Genomic DNA, 27,916 nt, shown 5'->3' with positions numbered 1-27,916 from the left:
GTACTTAAGGGATTTATCATCCCTAAGAGAAGAAAGCACACCAGGCCACTCCATATTCACCCGAGGCCTTTCCTCTGATGGTATGTACCAATCTGCAGGACCTGGAAGTCACTGGGAGATTCTGACCTCTGTGTGGCAAAGAAATAATAGCTGAAATCTTTTACTGAGATTCTACAATGCCCCCAAGTACAATTTTACATACTTTAGATGTGATAGTACCTATTTTCACAATAATTCTAATGAGGTAGTATTATCCCATTTTGCAGAGTAGAAAACCAAAGGCCAAAGACTCCAAAAATCCATGCTCTTTTCACTACCTTCCTCTTTATCTCAGAGGAAAAAAATTATCCAACGGTATGAAGTAATCACAGTAACAACTTTAAAAGCCTTACTATTAACATAATATGCATCTGATCTTAAACCAACTGCTATAATACTGGTGTCATCTTCATTCAAAGATGAAGATCCTTCTAACATTCAGACAGATTAAGATTACCTAATTAACTGTCAGAACTAGAATCTACATTTTGTTTTAACTTTATTTCCAGTGTTTATAGGCTACAATACACATCCTCAGGATTGTAAAATGATGTTAATGATATATAATGTTAACAAAACTTAAGTAGGAATGATTTAGATTTCTATGAATACATATCACGAAGAAGGGGAACTTTTATAAATGAAAAAAAGGCTTTAGTCTGATTCAGTTCCCCAGGGACTTTAAAGACAGAGACCCACAAATGGCCTTCTTAAACTTTATTTTTTGGTCTAGCTAAAAATAAATGGCTTTGGCAGTGGAGGTTTTCTCCGTTTTTCTGGAAGAAATTTCCGAAATAAATAACGCTGTTTAAGTGCTATAACTTTTGTCTTTCTCCCCAAGATATCGCCTTAACAATTCAACTCAGTATTTGCTGAAAGCTGACAGACACAGAATTTAAAACTTTACTTTGAAAATATTATTACTTTTATATTTTGCTCAAAGCCAATTCAGTTGTTTTGTAACAAGCCAACAAATCTTAAGTGACTACACTCATAATAATTTCTTGTAAAGATAGGCTTTTGACTTTGCAAAGGGCTTTCTCATGTCATATATTGTGTGTTAAATTGTAGATCACTTCATTATGGTCTTTAGTCTATTGATCCTTTGGGTTCCTTTAATTCTGTCCAGCTGGATACTTTATGAAATCTCATTCAAGGAGGGGGTCTGGTGTGAGGAGAGGAATCAGACTATAGAAATTCTACTCTACCCTGAGACTAGCCCATCTCTCACGCTGCCTTCTAAGGAAATCTATTTAACATGCACTTCCTTGCCTTTGAACACTACATGACATTTTGCATTCCTCTCATCATTTCATAATACCATGTCTTATATTATGAATACTCATGTACCACCACACATACTCATTATATACATACATAGGCACACACACGCGCGCACACACACGCACACACACATACACACACACACACAAACATGTGTTTTCCTATATTCCTTCCCACGATGTCAAAGAAGGATGCATTCCAGCACCTTCTGTCTTCTCTTGGTAAAAAACAAAATAACAAAATTTGAAAAGTTCCAAACAGACACCTATGGAGGCGTAGTGATACAGCAGACTGGAAACCAAAAAGGTCTTAAAGCCCTAAAACTCCATTCCCACAATTGGAAAAGAGGGAGAGTATTAACTCTGCCTATATTTCTAGGGTGATTAAATGAGACAATTAATAGGAAATGGCTTTATAAAGAGCCATAGGTAAAATAGTGCTATTATGCCCCCATTTACTATTTCAGTAATGTTCTAAACCTGGGCCTCCTTTCCGATTTCCCTTTACTTCTGTTAAAATACATCTCTCTTTTCCTAAATGTGGTCTATGCTTTTCATAGAAAACAATACACCTACATAAGTGAAAAGGTCAAACAGTACAAAGCTTACAATGAAATTCCCTTCACTCCTCATACCCTATTCCTTAGAGGCAACCATTTTCATCTCTCCTTTTTTTAAAAGCTGTTTGTTTTTAATTCATATTTCTGAATAAAATGCTTAAGTTGCTACTTTCTGGGTTTTTCCACTTTACACATCAGTTTCAGAGTTTACAGTGTGGAAGATGCTACTGTAGTTCTGTTACACCCACCCTCCTTCCCCTCACCCCCCAAACACTTTCCTTCCCCTCATCCTATCAACATAGTGTTGCTATCATTTTTGGCTAAACACCAAACTATACACGGCAACACATAACTGAACTAGAGTATATCATGATCTTATTTCCTTTCTTCAATTTTCTATTTTTTTCAGAAGTTATTAATTGCCTATCTTTTTCTTTTCCTTGGTTTTCTATGTATGTATCACCACTTCTTCCCCTAAAAATCTCACAAAACTAAATTCTTCTCACCAAGGTGAAAATTCCAACTATATTTTCCTAGAGACATACCACCTAGTGCCTTCTTTCTTCCTGCTCCTATTCACACTGGCTGCTCTTTAGGTCTCCTGCATAGTTGCTTTCCTAGAGCTTTCCTTCCTGTGGGAATTCTTTTCACCATCCTCCCGTGTCAGAGACCCTGTTTCCTGGATTCTGTATCTCTTTCTTGATTTCCTCCCTCATTCTGGAGAAGCACATCCTTCAGTAACTTCCCAAGAAAGTATGTAAGGCAGGTGAATATTTTGTGATTTTGCAGATCTCAAAATGAGTTTACTTTACCCTCACACTTGAATGACAGTTTGCGCATAAAATTGTGGGTTGGAAATCACTTCTCCTCAAAATTTTGAAGCTATTACCCTTTATCTTCTAGCTTTACTGTGGCAAAAAGTCCTCTGCTACTCAAATCCCTATACTTTGTATGTTTAGACTCCACCATCCACACGCTACCCCATTCAAGAAACTTTTAGGAATTTTTATCCCCATTGTTCTGAAATTTTATAACAATTTGCCATCATGTGAATCTTTTTATTACACTGAAATGGGCCTTTTCATTATGAAAACACGTATCTTTCCGCACTGGAAAATTTTCTTGTGATATTTAATAATTTCTTCCTTTCCTCTATTCTGTTTCTGAAGATGCTGTTAGTCAGCTATTGGGTTTCCCTGATTAAGCCTCCAATTGTTTTGCTTTTTCACCTATTTTTCTCTCTCTTTTTGTTTCACTATCTGGCCTAGTTCATTTTCTAGTCTGCTTACTAATAAAAACTAAAAAAAATCTTATTATACTTTAAATTGCAAGAGTTCTTTCTTGTTCTCTTCCTATTCATTTTTACTGCACTTTGCTCTCTCCTCCTTTAATGGATGCAAAATAGTATCTGACAATGTTAGAGTTGGGGTTTTTTGTTTTTTCTTTTTTGCTTGTTTTCTTCAGTGACCTACATTCTTCCTGTTTCTTCTGATTTCTGTCATTTGCTTGACTGTTTTGGGCTCTGTACTTTATGTGAGAACTTTTTCTCAAGAGTGCAGTTATCTCTGGCTGTTAATATTAAAAGGGAAGCAATAAAAAACTGTGAGCTCTGTGTGCATGGGTGGGATGTGCTGATTGATGGGCATCACCTTAAAGTGACTGGGCAGGGAATGTGGCTATTTTGTTTGTGAGCCCTCAAATGTCCATCCCCAGAATACACTCCTCTCATATCCTGCTTAGAACATTCTGAGAGTGTAGTGTGGCAAGGGGGCTGATTATTTAACATACAGACTTTCTTATAGCAGTCATGTTTGCAACAAAACACACCTTAGTCCCATTCTCAGCTATGCCTGGCATCTAGCGTGGTTCAGCTTTTCCAAAGAGTAAATCTCCCATCTTCTGCTGCAATGGTGAAAACCAGTTGCCTGCTTGGGATGGGGATTCAGGTGGGATGGGGCAGAGGAGTAAGGGGTGATGATGTCTAAATATTCCTTGTATAAACTTTCTATCAATTATTCTGTTTTTCGGCTTCTAACAATTCTTATTTTTCAGTCTCTATGCTTATAGCGACATCTTAGGAATCCAATTCCCAAGTAGTTACTGTGGTCAATAGACAAATCAGTCTGTTTCTTTTTGCTCCTCTTCCTCCTTTGACTTTAGGAAGCAGCTCTGTTGATTCCGCTGAGTCAGTTACTACTTGTCCACTGGATTTCCATATTCCAAAACTCTGATGGCATCACTGTCTGCCATCATCTGTGTTCTCCTTCTTTTTGTCCACAGTATACCTTTGCTATTCTTTATAGTGGAGTTAACAGAAATATGCATATTCAATTCAATCTGCTATATTTAGCAGGAGGTCTGTCATATGTTTCCAAAGCCTAGGCTTATATAATGGTATAGAACACAAGCTTTAGAGTCAAAGAATTGGATTTGATTCATAACACTTACAATATATGTAACCTTAGAAGCTTCTTAACCTGTCTAAGCCTATGTTTTCTCACCTATAAAATAGGAAAATTAAAAATAACTACCTGATAAGTTGCTGTGAAAATTAAATGTAGAATGCAAGAAAAAATTAATGTAAGAATATAGGTTTTGGAGTCAGGAGTCCTGGGTTGGAATCCCAGATCTTCCACTTATAAGCTGTCTGACTCTGGCAACTCAAAATCTGTTTCATCTGTATAATGGGGTTAATAATAGTCACTAGCTCCTACAGTGTTGGAAGTATTAACATAAAGTTTATAAAATTCTCCTGAAACGAGTCTCAATTACATTTATATTACTGCTCATACTTCTTATCCTTAGAATTACACACGTACATACGTGCCCATCCCATGGCACGGCTGAGTCAAGTTGAATTCCAACTCCTCTGCAAAAGCAATGTGATATACTAGAAAAGGGCAACGGATTAGGAAGCATGAAGTCTGGGTATTACCATAAATAGATAACCCAGTGGCCACTGGGCTGGTTTCTCATCTGCAAAATAACAGAATCAGACCAAATGATTTCTAAGGTTCTTTCCAACTCATCTGCCTCTCCCTGACTCCTTTGCTAGACATGATCTGACATGAGTATCACAACCCTAATTATCTGATATTATTAATTTTTATAGTGAGTGTCATGTATTTTGCTTTTCTAACTAGGAACTACATGAAAACTAAGATGAGCTGCTCCCCCAAACTAATGTAAAGAATAAAGATGTGTTTTAAATAATAAAAAATCATAAAACTAGTATGTTTTATGATAAAAGATAAGGCTGGGGATATAAAATCACCTTAAAGAATGAGTTGCAGGCTTGCACACTACTAAGACTTGCAAGGAATTTGACTAAAAGACAAGTAACAGAAGAAGTTAATTGAAACAAGGAAATACCGTAATATGTCAATGAGAAGGTAGGATAGCCAATAATTGAAGCAGGGATGATTTATCTTTTACTATGATCCCAATAACGTTCACATTACAGAACCATGTTCTGAGATTCCATTCCCACCAAACAACCTTCTGAATATGGTTTGGCTTCCCATAAACATCTGCTAATAGAGAAGACTGCTCTGAATTACCAGCATCTATTTCTTAAACTAATAAAGTGATATGATTTTATACACCAGCATCATATGATTGCACCCCGCAAAAAACAATGCTGTGGGGGTGGCCCACCAGGAAGCCTTGGTACATTCTTCCAGATAAAGTAGAGAACGGTGAGGCTTCCTGGAAGACAGATAATCACAGAATTTTTACACATGAAACATCTAAAGACTGTATAGTTCTACAAGAAAGAAATGATCCTTCTTTGATCCCTCTCTGAGGCTAGTTATACTACCTGGCACACGGCAGAATTTGCTAGACAAGTGCTTCTTGATTGCTTCTTAAACTTTCCCTAAAAGGCACTGCTCTTACATAATACAATTTTCCATACCCTATGGCAGTATCAAGGAAATACTTCTTTCTGGATACATGACCAATAGTGTGGTAAGAAAAGGAAGGAAGATGGAAAGACAGAACCAGAAAACTGGGAAAGGCTGAAAGGGAGACAAAGCAATACCACATAGAAAGTTTCTTTCACCAAGGATTTCTATAGTTCCTTTGGCCTTGTGACCTATTTTACAGAACTTTATCTGGATCCAGAGCCAAGAAGGTGTGATCCAGCTCCATACTTCCTAATCCATTCTGTGAAAAACTGGCAATTTGAAAGCACTGCCTGAAGCTCTCTGGGCTGAAGCTACAGAGTTTCCAGGAGTAAAGTTATCCAAGCATAGAGAGGACTCAAATTACATTAATCTCTTGATACCAAAAAGAGATATTATTTATTATTTAAAATCTAAGTGTGGGGGAACACATCATGATGTATGATGTGTAGACATGTAGAAGAATGGCAGATACAAACAACAGTAATCATTTTTATTTGCAAAGCACTTTACAATTTACAAAGTACTTTCACATCTATTATCTAACTCAAGCCTCAAACTAACCCTATGAGGTATGAAGGGATCAGTATCTCCTTTTAGGAGAAATTAAGCATTTAGAGAAGTGACTTGCCCTCATTTACAAAACTACTTAACTAGAAACAGAAGCCTACATTTTTTTACTCTCAGTTCCAACTTCATTTTTACTATATGATGCCCTTTTGTCATGCAAATTTTGAAGAAAGGCCAAATGACTCATTTACAGTCATAAGAAATGTCCACAATATTTCCAAGGTCTGCAACATAATATTAATAATATATAATTTTAATATAAATACTTATAGTTTTTCTTCAACCTGAAATGAAAAAAATTACACAAAAATCAACACACAAAATGATTTATGAGGACTTTAAAAAATCTCAATGCCACAATTCTCCCATTCTTAAATTTCCCAAAATTTGCTCATATAACAATAAATTCTGGCTGATAATTTCACCAACCACTTATGAAACAAAAACATAGTCAGTGAAATTAAGACAATTCCTATACCAAGTCACCATGCAGATTTTTCAAACAAACCTGAAAAGCTGAGGAAACCCTCCTAGAAACCACTCTACCATCTGGGCCATCTGGGAGTCTGTAACCCTGTTGCTTCATTTTCAAGTTCAAGGAGATGGGCAATGCATTTATGGTATAAAAATTCAAGTCTTCCCAATCCTTAAAATACTGAGACCATTAGTCAAGTAAAAAGGAAAAACCATTATAAACGGTTTGAAAAGAATTTATCCAGTAATAAAGCTTAAAGAAAACCTTTTCCAAAATGGAATTCTGAGTAAGAGTCAACAGGCCCATAAAAAAATGCAAATATCCAATCTAGTGTTAAGATAATGCTCTCACTAAAGTAGAGCACACTAGTCCATCTGTAATTGCTTTTCTACTCTAAGAAGGGGGGAAACACACTTTCACTGAAATCACTGCATTAAAAAATACAACTAGTTTACAAATATAACATTAGTATAAGCCTACTTTAAAATTTACTATGAAATAATTTCAACATAATCACCAAAAGTATGTTTCCCCTGATACCAGTCACATGCCATATAAAGTTAAATGAGTTATCCTGTCAACACCATGGTAACTGATTCTAAAAATACACTTTTTTTTTGAAATCAGACTGGTATTTAAACTAAATGTCATGAAATGTTGCATTAAATATGCCAGGATGAAAAGATCAGTTAAATATTAACTTTCCAAACACATCACACAGAAAACACCCCCAGTCACTGAAGAAGACATTACTGTGTCCAGGAGCACCTCCTCTCTCCCAACACATACACACACAACAAAATAAGATCAAAAATACTGATTTAACATCAATTTTTCAACAAAAATTAAGTGTTTAAAATCGCCATATTTTCTAAACTAAAAATGCATAAGCAAACTGCAAATGTGAACAGGTTACATTCTCTAACATATATGAAAAAAGGTAAATTTTGTTTTTTTCGATCTGTACCACTTAAAGGGGAAATGTTTACAATACAATCATTTTTCAGAATCCAACAGAAAAGGTTTCCCATTTGAAATGGCAAGCCATTTCTAACATAACTTGGAATTTCAGTATGAGTTCTAAATTTTGAAACAGCTTAGAATAAAATTTGCTAACACTAAACATAAAGAGCAAGCAAGCTTTTGGGAAAAATCCAGAATCTGAAGTTTGAATGTTTATATAATGCTTAGTCACTTAAAATAAAAAAGTTTAAATAGAACACAACTGAGGTTAAAATCAAGTTGATGTCTAAAGCCTAAAATCATAAGAACACTGGCATCATGATGGAAAACCAAAGCTTATCTGCCTGTTTTATAATTATCCATGTCCTTTCTTGGATTCAGAAACCCACTTTAACCCATGTTCCCTGGGTTTCTTCCATCTTTCATCTCACTGAACACCACTGTCGCATTCAGATTACAACCTCTAGCCAAAGGCAGAGATCAAGTAAGTCCCCTGAAGATTTCCAAAACATTAAAACCAGCAGAAAAGTAGAGGAAATACTTTCGTGCCTGGAGCTGCTGGAATTCCTTCTCTCCTTTTAGAAAAATAAACCTCTTGCTCTAAAGATCATCACTTTTAAGAACAAACATCACTACTACATACAAACACATAACTCAATAATAATTCCATGGAAGAATAGTAAAATCCTATAGGTTTGCTGGTACTTTGGCAGGGGGAAAAAAAAAGACTATTAAGAACTGTATGCCAAAGGATTTTTTTCCAGAAAGAGAATAGCAATAAGAGACTTAAGACTTGTTTCCCCTTCCCCTTTTCAAATGTGGATTCCTTAGCACTAACTGAAAGAATACTTTTCAAAAATAACTAGTTGATTCCATTTAACCACAAAGAAAATGTCTCAGCTCCCTTGTATTTTAAAAAAACAATCAGTATACTACGGTACACTTTCTGACTCAGTTGCTTATGACAGATACCCTTCTCCCTGATGTTCTAATATTTCGGAAGTCTTTGAATAGAAAGAACAGACAATATTAAAGACACGTTTTTGTACATAGTCACTATTATACAATGTACAGCCAACAGCCTATCACTGAATTATTTTTTAGCTTAAACACATTTTGCTGTAAAAGATAAATCTAACAATTCAGATATTCTAAATATAGACATAACACAAAGGCATAGGCAAAAATACTACAACATGATCACTTCTATGCACACATATCTTTAGATCTCTGTGAAGTATGGCACAAAAAGTAGCGCAGTTTTTCATAAACTGTATAATTTGATTGAACTTTTGCTTCATGGTTCACTGTAAAATTCTAAAATTAGTGTTTATGTGTTCACATTATTCACCCTACTGAGAATTCTCTCGAGAATAAAACACAGAACATTTGGCTTTCTAAATGACAGTGTTGAAACTTGCAGTGTAGTTATGCTTTGGCATACATAAAAAGTAATTTCTAAAACCTTTTAATTTATATTTTACTATTCCCTGTTAGAAGAAATCAATTGCACATGAAGCCTAAATAGCTGGAAAAAACCCAGAAAGTGACAAGAAAATGATGACTTTTTAAAATGCTGACGCTTTTCACACTCAGGTTCAGTCATGCCAGCTGGAAAGAGGTGTTAGATATGGCTTTATTCATTCTAAATCTGAGAACTGTTAGTCATTTCCAAGACATTTCAAAAATTGAAAGCAACAGCAATTTGTCTTCATGATCTTAAGTCTTCTAATTCAAAAGCACTTTTGAAAACCATTTCTACAAACTTAGAAGGTATCCGTACGAATAATTTGCATGCTATTGCTTAGAGTCAAAGTATTCTGTCTCAGATTTCCTAGTGAATGAGGAATACTTAGAGACAAAACACACACACACACACACACACACACACACACACACACACACACACACAGGGGAACCCCGTAACTGAGCCACTTCAGATATGACATCCATTAAGAGGGCCTTTGCTTCTAACTGTGTAAGGGTCGTTGGCTGTAGTCTGACTTGCACAAGAAGTACATATAGCACCTGAGAGGCGCTTTAGTCCTCTTTGGAATACACTGTTGGAGAGACTATAAATGACACAGTTGCAGAAACTGTTACTAATAGCAAGCCAGGTGGTCAAGAAGGATGCGAAGCGGTTGCTGTGGCCAGTGGAGCTTTCCAACAAGAAGTAGATGATATATGGCAACCAGAGGATGTAAAATACACTAGTGATTCGAAACAGGACCATGGCATAGCGCTTATCAGGACAGGCCTGCACTTCCCCAGTCTCCCCACTCTGGCTGCTGAAGCGGGCTTGCCTTTCGCTGATTTCTTTTGTGTGCTGTTGACAGATGCGGAAGATGTTGAAATAGGTGAAGCAGACAATAAGGGCTGCTGGGGCATATAACATCATCACGATGAACAGGGTGAAGTAGGAGTCAGTGTGCCAGGATTCCGCACACCACTGAAACACATCTCCATGATATCCAGGTTTGCCCCAGTGGAAAAAGGAAGGCAGGAAGACCAGGGTCGAGTATAGCCAAATCAGGAAAATACACAGGCGTAGTCTCCAGGGTGTAACCAGAGTATTATAGGTTAAAGGTTTAGTAATGGCAATGTATCTATCAATGCTGATACAAGCCAGAGAAGCCATGGAGACGCTCTTCAGAACTGATACTACGAAACCAAATATCTGGCAAGTCAAGGACTCCTCTACTGGAAGGGGGTGATGGAGGAGTGATAAAGAAGGGACCAGGCAGCTCACCCCAACAAAAAGGTCAGCATATGCCATAGTCTGGATAAAATAACTTGTAGTGTGATGGTTCAACAAAGGTGCACAGTGAAATACAAAAATCACAATGATGTTGCCAGAAATAATCAATACAGTTAGAAAGACAATAATCAATACTTCCAAAAGGCAAAAATCGACAGTTTCCAAATAGCCAAATGCCAAGAGGCAAAAAGGGTGGCTGCTCTGATTACCATCCAAGGTGGAGTTCATCTTGAGCTCAGGAGTGATCTGTCACTTCATGCTGCCGCTTGGCTGCTGCCAACAGTTCAAAGAAGCAGCTGCTGTCATTGCGGTCAGCTTTGCATGTGTGTAATAATGCCAGAGGAGCCTTAGTCCCCAAGCTCCCGACGCTGCTGCTCTGGTGCATTGCCTGCAGTGCAATTCCCCTTTAAATCCTTCCTGGAATAAGGAGAGCCAGCAGTTGTCTGGCCAGTCCCAGACGCGGCCATAGCGCCAGGTTCACCATACACATAGCACCAGGGGAGCAACGTAAACTCTGGGGACAACGTCTTCAGGCCAAATGAGGGTAGGGGGAAAGGGTAGAAGAGAAGGGAAGAAGATTAGGAGCTTCAGCAGGAGTTGTAATGAGTCTCCTCTGAACAGCTGATAGAAGAAAAGGAGAGAGCATTTACATTTCACATCCAATGCCCTAATCAAAGAACCTGGCTAGCTCAGGCTGGCATCATCCCTCCCACTCCACCCCTACTAGCACCACTATTCATGGCTACCCTCAGTAGCACCCCACATAACTGATCTGTACTGTATAGAGGAGCAGCAGCAACATCAAGCTTTCAAGATCAGCATAAAACAAAACCAATCACAGTCAGATTAATTTACCCCCATTTCCTTTCATTTGAGACTTGGGGGAAAAAAGGAATTTGCTTATAATATTTATGAAAACCTTTCACTACAATTACCACTAATAAAAATAGCCAAAATAATTTACTTTCTGCATTGATTCCAATATAATATTTTGCCTCTTTGAAAACATTTCAACAGAATTTGCTGTTTAGTTCAGTTTCAGAATGTTACCTGTAATTCTGCATGCTGCAATCCAAACAAAAGCCACAATACATCCTTAACAGAAAGCCTTGCAAAGCAGGAATGTGCTTCAACTCGCGTACTGCAGAACTGAGACACGGAGGGAGGGGATAAAGGAGTAGGAGGGGAAACAGGGAGAAGAAGGGGCTTGGGAAAAGGAAGAAAGGGGGAGGGGAAAGAAAACGCCTGTATGTGCACACACTCTGGAATCTTTAGCAACTAATTGGAATTCATCGTCAGAGAGGTGCCCCCTGATTTCCAGATTGCACAGTGTGGGGAATGGCTTGCTATGCCTGCAGTGCCTCATTTGAAAGCTGTTTCCTCGTCTGTCTGGAATCCCCCTTTTAGTAGATAAGCAGAATTCAGGCTGCTAGCAAGGAGAAGGGGCAGTAACAGAACAGGGCGTCAGGAGTTAGACTGAAACACACTGCCAGAGGGGTAATTCCTATTTTCTCATGGCATTTTCCCAAAGAACAAAGAGCAATATTAAAGAAAGGAAGTATATTAATTTCCTTTAAGTGTATGGCATATGGCAACTGACAATCATAATTCAGCTGCACAAGAAGTTCTAGCTAGAAGGCTATTCACCATTAATTTTGTCTCTCATAATTCACTGAATATTGGCCAAGAAACTTTAAAATCACTTTTTCAAGAGAAGAATAAAGTATCTCCCATTCTGAATACTACAGAAATAGCACAGAGAAATTACATTGTTCCCATATTTGACACTACCCTATAGTTTCGAGATACATTTCTTGCTTCTAATTTTTGCTGAGCAGTATACAAGAATACAAACAAAAGATAGAAAAGTAAATGTACCTTATTCTACTCAGGCATGGATATTACAGGAGGTTTCATGGTACAAATAAGCCTTTGTATCTTAGAATATACAATCTTGTTTCTGCCTATTTAAAACAATGCAAGCTGGGATTATATTGTGGTTTTCCTAGTAATGTCATAAATGATGACAATTTTCAGGTAACAGAGTTGGGTGCCATGAAAATGTGTAATTTTAGTATCTTTATTTAGAAGGATTAATTGAAAGTATCCAGCAGAGTAAAGACAATAAACAAATGCTGTCATTTGAAAGCTTTCCAAGAGGTAGGCAACTGAGTAAAATGTGTGATCCAACTTTCATTTTTAATTCATTTTATACACATGCTTTCTTATTACAGACAAATGGCCACCCATAATCAGAATGCAATGAATTACATTTTAAATCTGAAGCAGCAGCAGTTGTCTGGCCAGTCCCAGGAACGGCCATGGCCCCAAAATAAAAAACCTATTTAACCATAATCCTGATAGTAATATCTGACAGGTCTTATTGGGAAACAGAGCAAAGTGTGTGGCACAGTAAAAAGACCAATAACATCGAAGAAACAATAATCAAGTTCAAATTCTTGCTCTAAAATAACTTACCCTCTCTTAAGCCTCTGTTTCATCATTTGTAAAATGAGAACAACACTCCATACTTCACAGGGTTGTTGAGAAATAAAGTATATACAAAAGGCTTACCAACACCTAGCACAGAGAGGGTATATAACTTTACTTACTTTCTGCTCCTACAACTAAAATAGCCTTCCTAAAGAGCCAGTGTTTTCCTGCCAATCATGTTGAAAATGTTAAGGCTGGGCCCCTCTGAATCCTGAAGTGCCTGCTCTTACTGAGGCTATACAGTTCTAAGTCATACAACAGCTATCTGAATACATTGCTGTCACACATTACTCAAATACATTGAGGCTATGCACATGCAAAGCACTGAAGGTAGCTGTTAAGGAATGATGACACGGCATCAATTATTCCCTCAACACAAATAATTTCTCTGCCTAGGTCTCCAGCCCTGACTTCACTCCTAAGCTCCATTTTCCATCTACAATTTGCCTGCTAGTTACACATCTTCCACCTAGATGTCCTATAGAGATTTCAACCACAGCATGTCTAAAACCAAAAACCTTTTTCCTACCAAATAAGCCTCCATATTTTTCCGACATTTTCCCAGGCACTCCGGTATGAAACTGAGGAATCATCTTGACCACTCTCTCCCTCAAAGCACTGTTCTTAGTCATCAAGTCCTGAAAATATATTTCCACAATAGTTCTCAAATGCATTTCCACCTTTCAGTTTTTAATACACTTACTACGGAAGATGATTACCACCTAGACTTATAGTTTTGTTCATTTTTCCAATTTTTTCATTTCTGCCTGGTTAAATATCCAAAACGTACATTTTATTATTGTACCGCATTGTTCAAGAAGAGTCAATGGCTCCCTTACTGCCTTTCTAGTCTGATTTCAATTATTTTACTTCCTCCAAATAACTTGCCCTCCAGTCAAATCAGATTACTTCTTATTCTATACACTTGCCATAGACTTTATTTTTAAACGATATTTACTGAGCACCTTAATAAATGCAGAATAAAGGAGTGATTTTCGAGAGTTACTAATGTATTTCAATAAATAGAAAAAGTATTCACCAAAGTTAAAAGTTTAGGCTTTTCTACTACTACTTGTGAATTTGGGCAGGTAACTTATTCTCTCTGTGGTTTCCCATGTATAAAATAAGACAGTTACGCTGATAAAAACAGACAATACAATGGCTGAAAATTTGAAAGAATTAAAAATTTATAAAATTGCAATAAAACTACAAGCTGTTACATTACTCTCATTAGTACAATAACAGTTATTTCAACTTTGTTTCTATTTTAGTGAAAACAGTCTAGGAGCTAAAATCAAAATATTCATTTAAGAAACTTAAAAAAAAAAAAAAGCCCAATAGCCTAATCAATCTAGTCTTTAACCATAACACAGTCTTATTCTAGTGTTCTACACCACTCTAGGAAGACTATAGTTAATATTACATAGCTTCAAATAGCTAGAAGGAGGTTTCTGAATGTTCCCAACACAGAGAAATGATAAATATTAGAGATGATGGGTATGTGTACAATTACCATGATCTGATCAGTATATACTATATGTATCAAGACATCACTATATACCTTATATGTACATTATACACTGATTAAAAAATACCATAAAAAATAAAATAACGTAGTTTCATGATATATTCTCTCTATATTTACTTTGAAGGCTGAGTAAGTTTCTGTATACATATGACTAAAAGGAAATACATTAAAAATCAACACTATTATTGGATGGTGGGATAACAGTCATTTATAAAAAATCTTTCTTCTTTACAGCTTTCTATATTTTCTGAATTTTCCAATTTCTATATACCCTCAGAACCATATTGATTTAGCAAGATAGAATGATGCTGGGTTGAAGTTGTCTACTTCATGGTGCTCTGTTCCACTTGTTCTTATGCCACCAGAGCAACACTCCTTCAGACAGTCTTTGGTACTCAATCTAACTCAAAATGGACTCCCAAAACTTCAGTTAAAACCTCTTACAGAACAAGAATATAATTACGAACTTACTGATACTTAAACATTTCATTGCTAGCTAAATACTTTCTGACCTGCAAACACACCAACTTCTATATAGTTCAACCTAATAAAATTAAAACAACTTTAAAAGCCAAAATAATTAAAATAACAAAATGACAGACTTAAAAAGAAAAGCAGAACAAGAAATGAAATGTACAAAAAAAGGAAAAAACCTGTTCAAATTATATTTCTTTTTCTCTCAACCTATTCAGAGACTTAACTACTTATAGATGAGAAATGATCTCAGTTCTTCAAATTCCTAAGTTTCACCTTTGGGCATTAGTGTCAACTATCACTTATTATTTGGTAAAAATGAGCTTCACTTTTTGTCCGACATCTTGGCAAGGTTGCAGTGTTCGCCACTGCTCTCCGAGCTTCATGATGCACCCAAGGACTACAAGAAGAAGGAAGACACCAGAAAGTCGGCCAAGAAAGACAAAGACCCAGTGAACAAATCCAGGGGCAAGGCCAAAAAGAAGAAATGGTCCAAAGGCAAAGTTGGGGACAAGCTCAATAACTTGTCTTGTTTGACAAAGCTACCTATGACAAACTCTGTAAGGAAATTCCCAACTATAAACTTGTAACTCCAGCTGTGGTCTCTAAGAGACGAAGATTTGCCATTCCCTGGCCAGGGCAGCCTTTCCGGAGCTCCTTAGTAAAGGACTTATCAAACTGGTTTCAAAGCACAAAGCTCAAGTAATTTACACCAGAAATACCAAGGGCAGAGATGCTCCAGCTGCTGGTGAAGATGCATGAACAGGTCCAAGCAACTCTACATTTGGAAAAATAAAACTTTATTAATTAAAAAAAAAAGAGCTTTAAACACTGATTATCATATTATTTTAGTGCAGCTGATGTGAGTTTATTTACATAACTGTCATTCCAAAAATGATTTGAGATACTTTGACTCTTCTTTTATTTCTTCCTCTCCCTCATCTCTCACATTCATTCAGTTATCAAGTGAGTGCCAAGGATTCTACCTCTGAAATCCTCTTAAATAGCATCTTTTTCCCCACCCCTTTGCCACTACACCTCAATCCAAGTCGAAATTATCTCTTGCCTAACAAGTCTCGCTGCAATTATTCTTACTCCACTCTAACCCAAGTAACACAGTGATCTTTCTAAGCCTAATAATACAGATAATAAGCAAAAATATATAAAAAATATTAAGTTATTTACACTTAGTATGGAATATGAATTATACTAAGTATTTTCACACATTATCTACGTTAATTCTAACAACCCTACAAATAAAATACTATTACTGTTCCATTTTACAGATGAGGAAACCAAAGCCGATGAAGGTTAAAGTGTCCAATTTCAATGGCTAGAATACAGTAGAAGTAGGATCTGAATTAAGACAATTTGCCTTTAGATGGAAACCACTTTGCATATTGCCTTATAAACTGGAATATATAACCTGCCTGCTTAAAATCCTTCATTGGCTTCTATTGCCCAAAACCTTGAATATGCCTTCTGAAGCTTTCAAAGATCTGCTCCCTATCTACCACCTCTCTGGTCTTATCTCCATTCATACTCTATGAAACTGCCAAGCTTTTCCTCACCCTTGAGCACATGCTGTTACCTCTGACTTTTAAGACCACGTGTGCTATGCAGCACCCTATCCCACCCCAACTATCCAACCCCTGGCTAATTTCTGAACAAGAGACCTTTTAGAACACTTAGGTAAGAAATGCTTCATGTCATATGCAGTACAGAAGTATGTATTCTTTCTTCTACAACTCCCATGCAACTCTATGACTGTTTATAGTTAACTGCCTATTTCCTCCATTAGATTGCAGACTTCCTGAAACCAGTGAACAAGTTTATTTTATTTATGGGCATATCCATGAGGCTTACCACAGGGTTGGCACAGGGTAGGCATTCAAAAGGTATTTTTTATTGAATAAACAATGAATGCCCAATAAAACAAAAGGCAATTCTGCTTTAAGGTTGAAAGATCTTTCAAGTAAAACCCCAGTACGGTAACTGTTTAACTCACCTATAATTATTAAGTCGAGGCATATGAAATTGCCTATTTGTGGGTAAAAAACTGTCGAATAGCAATTTTAACATGGACAAACCAAATATGTTTCCAGTCCTGTAATTCAGGAAACCTTTAGAACTCCCAGCAAGTATGACTTGTGTAAACTCACACAAAGGAAAATAACTTCACAGGGATGAGATATAGGGCTTAAAATTATGTTCACAAGTAATAATTTAGAGGGACCTACTGCAGCAAATGCTGTATGACAGCAGACAATACAGTTCTAACATCCACCAGCCACTATTTTCATGTAGAACAAGACAGCAAGAGGGCTTGGTTGTGAAAAAACGGAATTATGGCCTAGTTTGGAGGGCAGGACTCAAACACACTGTTTGATTTTCCAGAATGTCAAAACTTAAGGAAAAATCAACAGACTACCTCAGCTACCTCAGAGAAGAGGAAATGAAATGGCAGAACTGAAACTATTATTCAGGCTTCCTTCTCTATCGCCAACATTCTTTTTGCTAAATCAATCTGCTTTTATTGTTGGGTATCCACAGGCAGATTCTTATGATTAAATATTATTCAATTCTCACCTATTACAAACCTACCAGACAGAAATTATTAATTAAAAAGTAAAACAATCTGCTTACTAATAACATTATAATTGAATACATTATTTTTTCCAGACTAGCAAAATGCGGCTGGGCCTCCAGGGATTCTTTTCAACAATCAGAAATGTAAATATTGGTTGGCAGGGCACGGTGGATCACGCCTGTAATCCCAGCACTTTGGGAGGCCAAGCCGGGTGGATCACAAGGTCAAGAGATCGAGAACATACTGGCCAACATGGTGAAACCCCGTCTCTACTACAAATACAAAAATTAGCTGGGCGTGGTGGTGCATGGCTTTAGTCCCAGCTACTCGGGAGGCTGTGACAGGAGAATCACCTGAACCCGGGAGGTGGAGGTTGCAGTGATCTGAGATCGTGCCACTGCACTCCCGTCTGGCAACAGAGCGTGACTCCGTTTCAAAAAAAAAAAAAAAAAAGAAAGAAAAAAAGAAATGTAAACATTGGTTACACAAGCTTGCTACTAGTTTGCTTCTGGATAAAAGCTTGCTGTCAGTGGCAAAAGATTCTTATCACTGAAGTTGAAACTAGAGAAAATGATGCAAATAAGTTTAAGAAAAGATAAGCAAGGCCAATTGGATGGAAGGAAAGAAAAACATCAGAATAGGTTGCTATTTCATTATTCTCTCATTATTAAAATGATCTACTGAAGCAGTTTGTTGTAAATTTTTGCTACTGAATTGCAAGGAGCAAAGCCACCAACACCGAAGGCAAAAAATAACCATCAGTAAGAAGGGACAGAAGAAGATTCTGGAACCTGGAAACAAGAAAGTGCTTTTCTTTCCCCTTCATTTTCAACTCCAACTTATTTGATTCACAGGATCCAAATAGCTGTAAGAATTACAGGCAACAGGAGGTAAGAGAAGTCATGAGAGTCCCTGTGGATTACTTACTAAGCTTTCTTCCCTCTGAGTCTGACAAGTTCTACCTAGAGGCCAGGGTTGAGGAGCTCTTAATCAAACACCAGAAGACAAAGACTACCGGGGTGCTTGGTCTATAAAAATTTATTCCATGAAGCCAAGGGTAGTAGTTCAATATTAAGAAGTCTATCATATGTTGATAGATTATGTAATTTACTCCATTAACAAATTAAAGACAATTAGTAATAGTCCTGAGAAAGTTGATAAAATTCAGTAACATTCCTAATAAAAAATCCAAACCAGGGATAGAAGGAAACCACTTAAATGAAACACAAATTATTATTATTTATTATTTATTGAGATGTAGTCTCACTCTGTCACCTGGGCTGGAGTGCAGTGGCACTATTTTGGCTCACTGCAATCTCTGCCTCCTGGGTTCAAGCGATTCTCCTGCCTCAGCCTCCTGAGTAGCTGGGATTACAGGTGCCCACCACCACGCCCGGCTAATTCTTGTATTTTCAGTAGAGACGGGGTTTCGCCATGTTGCCCAGGCTGGTCTCGAACTCCTGACCTCAGGTGATACACCACCCTCGGTCTTCGAAAGTGCTGGGATTACAGGCGTTAGCCAGTGTGCCTGGCCAAACACAAATTGTTTATCAAAAAAAAAAAAAAAAAGAATATGCTTTCCAAAAGATTGAAAAACTAAAACCATTTTAATTAAATTCAGGAATTAGACGGGGGTGATAGTTATCACCATCATCATTTAACATTGTCTTAATGCTTTTATAAAATATAAAGACAAAACCAAGAAAATTTAGTAGGCTGCATAAACATTGTAAAAGAGGTGAAACTGTTTTTACTGCTGATATTATTCACGCCTGAAAATCTCAAAAGATGATAATATAAAGTTAGGATAATTAATCAAAATATTAAGAGGCAAATAGAAAAAATGTAAAAATCACTGTCTTTTCTCTATTGCAGCAGTTAGCACCTACAAACGGAAACTGACAAAACCATTCCATCTGCTGCAGTGCAAACCCGCTAATTCTTAGGAACTGGTTTAACAACAAAGCTACAAGATCCCTATGAAGGCAATTCAGAATTCTTGAAGGCAAAAAAACAAAAACAAAAACAAACAAAAAACCTGAACGAACAAAAAGACATACTGTATTCTCACGTGTTGAACTTACACCCTCAACTGGTATGTAAATTAAATGCAATTCAAATAAGAATCTCCACATAACCTTATAGGGTGGTGGTGGTAGTGAGATTGAATAGAAGATTTTAAGGTTTTTATGGCAGACTAAATTTGCAGAATAGTCAAGTAAGGTATGAAATAGAAAACAAAAAGATTTGCTTTCACAGCTATCAGAAATAAAACAAAGCCTCTTTAATCAAAACAGTGTGGGGACAGGAATATGCAAACAGATAATACAGAGAACAATCTAGAAATCATTCCCAGCATATATGAGAATTTAAAATATGACAAAGATGGTAGTTCTACTGTGTAGGAAAATAGGAGCAGCACAACTGGTTATCCATCTGGAAGAAAGTAAAATCGAACTGCTTTCTCATGCCACATACAAAAATAAATTCCAGATGGATTAAAGACATAAAAATTAACACATAGAATAAAAATCTTGCAAGAAAACGTTGGAAGCCACATTTACAAAATATAGAGATAGAAGAGGCCTTAACCAAGAAACAATTTTTTACATAAAAACTGAAAACGTCTTGTATGGCATAAAACCATAAATAAAATCATTAAAAAATACATTTATAATGCATATGAAAAGGATTAGTAAACATAATATATAGAGAGTGTTCAGAAACTGTTACCTTAAAAAGACTTCATAGATAAATGTACAAAGAACATGAAAAGGTAATTTATAGAAGAGCAAATCATTCACATTTACTGGTAACCAGAGAATTGCAAACTAAAGATATGCTAGGCCAGGCGCAGTGGCTCATGCCTGTAATCCCAGAACTTTGGGAGGCCGAGGTGGGAGGATCACGAGGTCAGGAGTTTGAGACCAGCCTAACCAACATGGTGAAATTCAGTCTCTACTAAAAATACAAAAATTAGCCGGGCATGGTGGCTTGCACCTGTAATCCGAGCTACTCAGGAGGCTAAGGCAGGAGAATCATTTGAATCCAGGAGGCAGAGGTTGCAGTGAACCAAGATCGCACCATTGCACTCCAGCTTGGGCAACAGACGGAGCAAGACTCTGTCTTAAAAAAAAAAAAAAAAAAAAAAAAAGCTGGCATCACTTACATCCACTGATAGTAAAAATTAATAACTAATACTGGTTGGGATATGGGGCAGCAGGTACTCTGCTGGTGCAACTATATGCAACTACATTGTTGGCAGAACTGTGAACTGTCACATCCGAGTGCACTGCACAGTATCCGACACATACTTAGTGCTGAAAAAGGTAGCTATTATTATTGTTCTATTATTTCCCTTCTAGATTCCTACTGAAATTTAAAAACCTAAAAAGTTTTCACTTTAAAAAGCAAAACAGGAAGAAGAAACTAACTCCATTGCGTATTGAAATAAGAAACACCTTTAAAAGCATACTATGTATTTTACGTGACTGAAAGGTCATTTGTCCTCGGGTTAAAAAGGTATATGGAAAAATTCCCACATGTACCCCATACAAGACAAGCTTGACAACTAACGCAAGATGATAACACAGACATTAATCAGTTTTGTTTGCCAGGTTAATTTTTTTGATCTTCACTCTATGAATCACATCACTCTTTCCTGCACTAGTCTTTGAAGAAGTTAAGCAAAAAAAAAAAAAATCTCGAAAGTAATATATGCAAAATTTCAGAACACAAAGCATACTATCTGGCGAAGAAGCCATGTTCAGAATAAAAACTTTCTAGAAATTAGTAGGGTGTATATATACATAAATATTTTCTAAATAAGTGTAATATGTACAAATCCTGCTGTGTGCAAGAATGTTTATAGCAGTTTTATTCGTAATAGCTAAAATTGGAAAAAATCAAACATTTGTAATAGCAGATTATATTTTTAAAGTGTAGTTTATTTATATAATGGAATACTCTAAACAACTTTTTTAAAAGACAACAAAAAACAAGCTACTGATACACTCTCAAAATACAGGAGTGAAAGAAGTGAGATACAGCTAAATCAGCACATGCTGTGTGACTGTATAACTGCATTTAAATTAAATTCAAGGATGGGCGCGGTGGCTCACATCTGTAATCCCAGCACTTTGGGAGGCCAGGGTGGGGGGGATCACCTGAGGTCAGGAATTCGAGACCAGCCTAGCCAACATGGGGATATCCTGTCTCTACTAAAAATACAAAAATTAGGCAGGCTAGGTGGCGTGTGCCTATAATCCCAGCTACTCAGAGGCTGAGGCAGGAGAATCATTTAATCCAGGAGGCGGAGGCTTCAGCGAGCCGAGATCATGCCACTGCACTCCAGCCTGGATGACACAGCAAGACTCCATCTCCAAAAAAGAAATAAATTCAAGAACAATCAAAACTAACCTAAGGAGAGAAAAGTCAGAATGATGACGACTCAGGGGTGTAGTAAGGGTATTTATGACTAGAAAGTACATCAATAACTTTTGGGGGTTATAGATATATTCTTGCTCTTCATAGTGGTCACTGCAGTGTATTTACATGCAAAATGTCAGGGAACTATACACTTTTTAAAAAGTAGCTTATATGCAAACTTTGATAGCTCAGCTGGTAGGGTAGAAGACTGTAAAAAGTACCTTACTCCCCACAAAAACATTTCAGAGTAAGTTAAAAAATGTCAATTACCATTCCCATACAATGATAACTCTTAATTCCAGGAAGACAGAAAAGAAAAGCAATACCAACTTACATTAGCTATCACTGTCATTTTTTTAAATTCACAAATATTATGGTGGTTAAATAATTTATATTTTCTGATCATCTACTAGCAATTTAAATTAATATATATCCATTAAAAAATTTGGGAGCTGGGCGCTGTGGCTCACACTTGTAATCCCAGCACTTTCGGGGGCTGAGGCGGGCGGATCATGAGGTCAGGAATTTGAGACCAGCCTGGCCAATATGGTGAAACCCCGTCTCTACTAAAAATAAAAGAATTAGCTGGGAGTGGTGGTGGGTGCCTGTAATCCCACCTACTCAGGAGGCTGAGGCAGGAGAATTGCTTAAACCCAGGAGGCAGAGGTTGCAGTGAGCCGAGATCGCACCACTGCACTCCAGCCGGGGTGACAGAGCTAGACTCTGTCTCAAAAAGAAAAAAAAAAAAACTGTAAGTTCAATGTGAAATATAAAGTACACATCACGAGTATATACAAATCAATCAAATGTTTCATATTTTTTAATAGTCTTTGTTTTATATATAACTACCAGGTTCCTTTTCTATCAATAGATGTCACCACTTTCATGGAACCAGAAAAACAGAATCCATTCAGTTACAGACACTTCATGTCTTACGAATAGTCTTAGAAAAATATTTAGTTTAAAGCAATAAGCTCTTAAGAAATCATTTTTGACCAAACATTTCAAAGGACTTCAAAAAAACTAAACAGTGTTACAAATCCAAAATATGATTTGCCAACAAAAGAAAATAAAAACTAGGTGTATCTCTAATAGACATAGATGTCATATAACCTCATTCTTCAGTGGCTCCATTCATACTATGAGTACAATGCTCTACCCATCTTTCTATGCCTGGAATTCATCTCAAGTGTTACATTCCTGAGAGACCCTTCTGTTCTCCCAGGCAGAATTAATAACTACTTTTGGTGGCTCCCTCTGTGCTTTTTCAGACACATTCTATCATAAGACAGTTACTTGCTTTTGTGTTTAATGTCCTAGCTCCAACCCTGTGGTTGTAATAGTTACTCAACAATAAATACTAGTTAAACAATTATATCAACTTAATGGAAGAAATCAGAACACTTATTATTGAAACAAAAAAAAAATCTGTCTGGAAATAAGACGACGAGAAAGAATATTAATATTCTGAGGACATAAAAGTTATTTTCTGGTGACGGTCCTATCTCATGTTTGAATGCTGTTTTTCCAGGCCAGGTGAGGCAGCTCACACCTGTAATTCCAGCAATTTGGGAGGCCAAGGCAGTCGGATTGCTTGAGGCTGGGAATTCAAGACCAGCCTGTCCAAAACGGAAAAATCCCACTCTCTCCTAAAAATACAAAAATCAGTCAGGCGTGGTGGTGCACACCTGTAATCCCAGCTTCTTGAGAGGCTGAGGCACAACAACTGCTTAAAGCTGGGAGACGGAGGTTGCAGTGAACCTAGATCATGCCACTGCACTCCAACATGGGCGACAGAGCAAGACTCTGTCTCAAAGGAAAAAAAAAAAAAACCTGCTCTTCCCTTATAAGGTGTTTTTCAATAACAGCTTTATAGAGAGATATCATTCATATATAAGGTTTTAACTTTTTTTTTTTTTTTTAAGACAAGGTTTTAGCTTCTGTCACATTGAAAAATCTCCTATATTTTTGAAGATTCTGAGCAATCCCATTCACAACCCAGGTTTGGGATTTGCATACTATTGGAGAAACTCCTTCCTAAAGGTAAACACTTCAAAAATTTGAGAAAATTAAAACTAAAACCGAAAACATGAACACAAAGGCACAAAACATTGCCTAATCTTGCAGAAAATTATTTTAAATCCTGATATGCTTGTACAAGAAATAGTTTTTCTTGCAAAACTTTGAGGAATGAATGAATTTCAGAAGGGAAACACCATACATATGAGGATTTTTTTCACTTTAGAGGAATGAGCTAAAAGAGAATATAGTTTAAGATTAAAAAATTATTTTCTTACAATTGCAGAAACTAAGCTTTCCCTACTAAGAGCACATTTCTGTAAAATGTGAAAAGTATTAAAATAATCAAAAGAAAATTTTTACACATTGTACAGCACAAGTGGTTTGACTAAAAATGTTTTTTTACAGTCAAAAAAGGATCTGGATATACAATGGGCTAGAAGACATCTTTGGTCTGAGGTAATATGAATCAAGGAGAAAAAACTATGACTTCTCCTTTGTGCAACAGAAAAAACATGTTAGAGCTAGAAGTATTAACAGTTCTATCCTTAAATAATCATAAAAACTTCTTATAAGTCAAATAACTACAATGATCTTTTCATCACAAATCTCTAAAGAATTAATGCTGAAGCTGTATTATCACCCCCTTACCTTTGTGATAAGAATGCGGTATTTTTCTACCAGGTGGTCATTGTTATGACAGCCTGCTAGCAGCTGCCAGACTTCTCCCCGAAGAGCTTCAGGGACACCATTTCTTACTAAGGTTGACAACTGCTTTGGTCTCACATTCAAGTTGAGATGCCTAAAAATAAAGCCATAAACCATAAATCACAAAAGGAAGATTCCCTAAAGACTGTTACTTTTCTCAAAGTCAATCTAAATGGCTTACAAATACGTGACAAGGTAACAAAGTAAAAGGGGAAAAAAAAGTGCTTCTGAATTGAAGATAACTATGAGAGACTGGGTGGAAGAAAATAAAAATCCACATAGATTCTGCAAACTGCTTCTTAAGTATCTTTAAATTACTTCTCTACTTTAAAAAAAAAAAAAAAAAAAGCAAAACTGGAAATCACAGATGATGCTCTATGGCTATGGTTTATGTAAAACAGATGGCCGGGTGCGGTGGCTTACGCCCGTGATCCCAGAAATTTGGGAGGCCGAGGTGGGCGTTATCACCTGAGGTCAGGAGTTCAAGACCAGCCTGGGCAACATGGTAAAACTCCGTCTAAATACAAAAAATTAGCCCATCATGGTGGCACATGCCTGTAATCCCAGCTATTCGAGAGACTGAGGCAGAAGACCTACTTGAACCAGGAGGCGGAGGTTGCAATAAGCCAAAATTGCACCACAGCACTCCAGCCTGGGTGACAGAGTGAGACACCATCTCAAAAAACAAACAAAAAAGAGCAAAATTCCAATCAGTGGACATATAATAAAGGACAAGAACCTAGCTCTACATCAAAATTGACAAGTGGTCAGCAGGGCACGGTGGTAGTTCCACTGCTTTGAGAGGCCAAGGTGGGAAGATTTCTTGAACCCAGGAGTTCGGGACCAGCCTAGGTAATATAGCAAGAACCCTGTCTCTGCAGAAAAATAAAAATAAGCTGGCATGATGGTTATATTCGTAGCTACTTGGGAGGCTGTGGCAAGAAGATCGCTTGAGCCTAGGAGTTCAAGGCTGCAACAAGAGATCGCACCACCGCACTCCAGCCTGGGTGACAGAGACAGACTCTGTCTAGAAAAAACATAATTGACAAGAATATTGTATATTTATATATTCTAAGTTAAAATAAAACATCTCAAGTATGTTTCCAACAGTTTTTATGATGCCTTCCTTCAAATAACTTTTCTGAATGCTTATGGTGGCTAATAACATTTCCACTGAACTACTGTATCACTACAAGTTGCCAAAATCTTTGGACTTCATTTATGTCACCTATAAAATGGAGAAAATTAAACTAGCCTTGACACGTTGGTATAAATGTACAAAGTGCTTCTGCATACAGTATCTTATTTGATCTTCAGAACCACCATCTCGGGTAGATGGTAGTATCTCTAGTTTTACAGATGCAGAAAAAATTTCAGGGAGGTCAATTAAATGACTGATGTAGTCCTCAAATTCTTAAGACTAATGAATGCTCTGTTATAGAGCAGCTGGTTTGTGACTTCAGAGCCACCATTACTGAGTCAATAAAGCAGGATCCTGACATTAAAAAGATGCTGTGACTATCACACATAAGCAGAAGTTACTGATACAAAATAACCACAATCAAATTATAAAAAGGCCTGTGATTTTTCTCAAAATATTCACAGAATCCTATGAGAATTCTGCACAGTACATTTAAAAGTGATTTATTCTGTGACATTGGTACCCTAATGCAAGTGCTATAGACAATTCAATAGTTTTGTCCTTGTTTAGATAAAAACATTATACAAAAGTTGAAGAGTTATGAGCAGAAAGAACAGACATAGTTCTGTCGCTAACTCAATCCCTGGTATGCTATAGCCTGTGGGCCAAACTGGGCCTATCACCTGTTTTCGTAAATAAACTTTTATTGAAACACAGCCACGCTTATTTGTCTAAGTATTGTGTATGATAACTTCTGCACTACAATAGTAGAACTGAGTAGTTGTGACAGACTATTAGCCTGCAAAACCTAAAATATTTATTATTTGGCTCTTCACAGACAAAGTCTGCTAACCTTACTAGCTTAATTTACACTGATAAAATTACTTTCAGAATAATTCCATCTCATTGATAATACTAACTTTATCCAACTTAGCAACCTATTTTATAATGACATTAGTTCTCTTATCCATTAAGAGTCATATTAAAATGAACTTGGAGAATTAGAGCTCAAAGATACTATTAATACTACCACTAAAATCTAATGCAGAGTTAAATAAACCATCTTTGGGATCAGACTTGACTGTGTTAAAAATTCTGGCTGTGATATTTACTAACTAGAATGCCTTAACCTATGAACCAGTCTCATCTGTAAAAAAACAAATACTTTATAAGGTTGTTAGAGTTGAAATACAGCACACAACAGCACGGTGCCTAAAATATGGTAAATTCATTCATTCTATGTTACTGTAACTACAACCATGGTATCCATTATTTTTAATCTATAATAATTACAAATGGTAATTTTATAGACTTCTATTTTCTAAATGAAGAAACAGACTCAAAAGAGTTAAGTGACTTGTCTAAGACCACACAGCTTAAAAGTAGGAGAGGTAGAATTTGAAACCAGGTCTACCAGGCTTTAAAATTCCATTATTTTTTTATTTTTTATTTTTTTTGAGGTGGAGTCTCGCTCTGTCGCCCAGGCTGGAGTGCAGTGGCGCGATCTCGGCTCACTGCAAGCTCCGCCTCCCGGGTTCACGCCATTCTCCTGCCTCAGCCTCCGAGTAGCTGGGACTACAGGCGCCCGCCACCGCGCCCGGCTAATTTTTTGTATTTTTAGTAGAGACGGGGTTTCACCATGGTCTCGATCTCCTGACATTGTGATCCGCCCGCCTCGGCCTCCCAAAGTGCTGGGATTACAGGCGTGAGCCACCGCGCCCGGCCTAAAATTCCATTATTACAATGCTTCTTATCCATAGGACACATATCCATAGAACACACATAATAATGAGAAAAAATCACAATGTAATGAACTAAAGAAGAGACACTATTATATCATATCTGAAGACATGACTAAAGCAAGCAAAAATAGTTTAAATACCCTGAAAGATAGTAGAGACACATGGAAACTCAACAAATACATTGGAGGGAATAGGAAGACATGTTAATTAAATGAATAACAAAGCTTGATAACAAAACAA

The 27,916-nt window shown here is 36.9% G+C and overlaps 2 protein-coding genes across 7 annotated transcripts in view; both read right to left on the bottom strand.

Annotated features, from left to right (window-relative positions):
* Positions 1-27,916, bottom strand: part of RABGAP1 (RAB GTPase activating protein 1) — a 168,077-nt gene that overhangs the window by 58,690 nt on the left and 81,471 nt on the right. For all 6 annotated transcript variants that reach the window (XM_010382465.2, XM_030919533.1, XM_030919535.1 and 3 more), the window contains one exon: positions 24,737-24,887. In XM_010382465.2, coding sequence (XP_010380767.1) covers positions 24,737-24,887 — 151 coding nt within the window. The remainder of the gene's footprint in view (positions 1-24,736; positions 24,888-27,916) is intronic.
* On the bottom strand, positions 9,683-11,703 carry GPR21 (G protein-coupled receptor 21). The gene is made up of 2 exons (XM_010382464.2): positions 11,604-11,703; positions 9,683-11,174 (listed from the first exon to the last, which is right to left on the bottom strand). Exon 2 carries the CDS (start codon positions 10,779-10,781, stop codon positions 9,732-9,734), a length of 1,050 nt encoding a protein of 349 aa, XP_010380766.1. The 5' UTR covers positions 10,782-11,174; positions 11,604-11,703; the 3' UTR covers positions 9,683-9,731.

Source organism: Rhinopithecus roxellana, chromosome 16 (genome assembly GCF_007565055.1).
Source record: "Rhinopithecus roxellana isolate Shanxi Qingling chromosome 16, ASM756505v1, whole genome shotgun sequence".
NCBI lineage: Eukaryota > Metazoa > Chordata > Mammalia > Primates > Cercopithecidae > Rhinopithecus > Rhinopithecus roxellana.
The sequence above is the reverse complement of the archived record's forward strand: the minus strand, read 5'-3'. Positions and strand labels throughout refer to the sequence as shown.

Coding starts and splice junctions, on each gene's coding strand:
- GPR21 (XM_010382464.2), bottom strand. CDS start 10,781: ATGAACTCCACCTTGGATGGTAATCAGAGCAGCCACCCTTTTTGCCTC.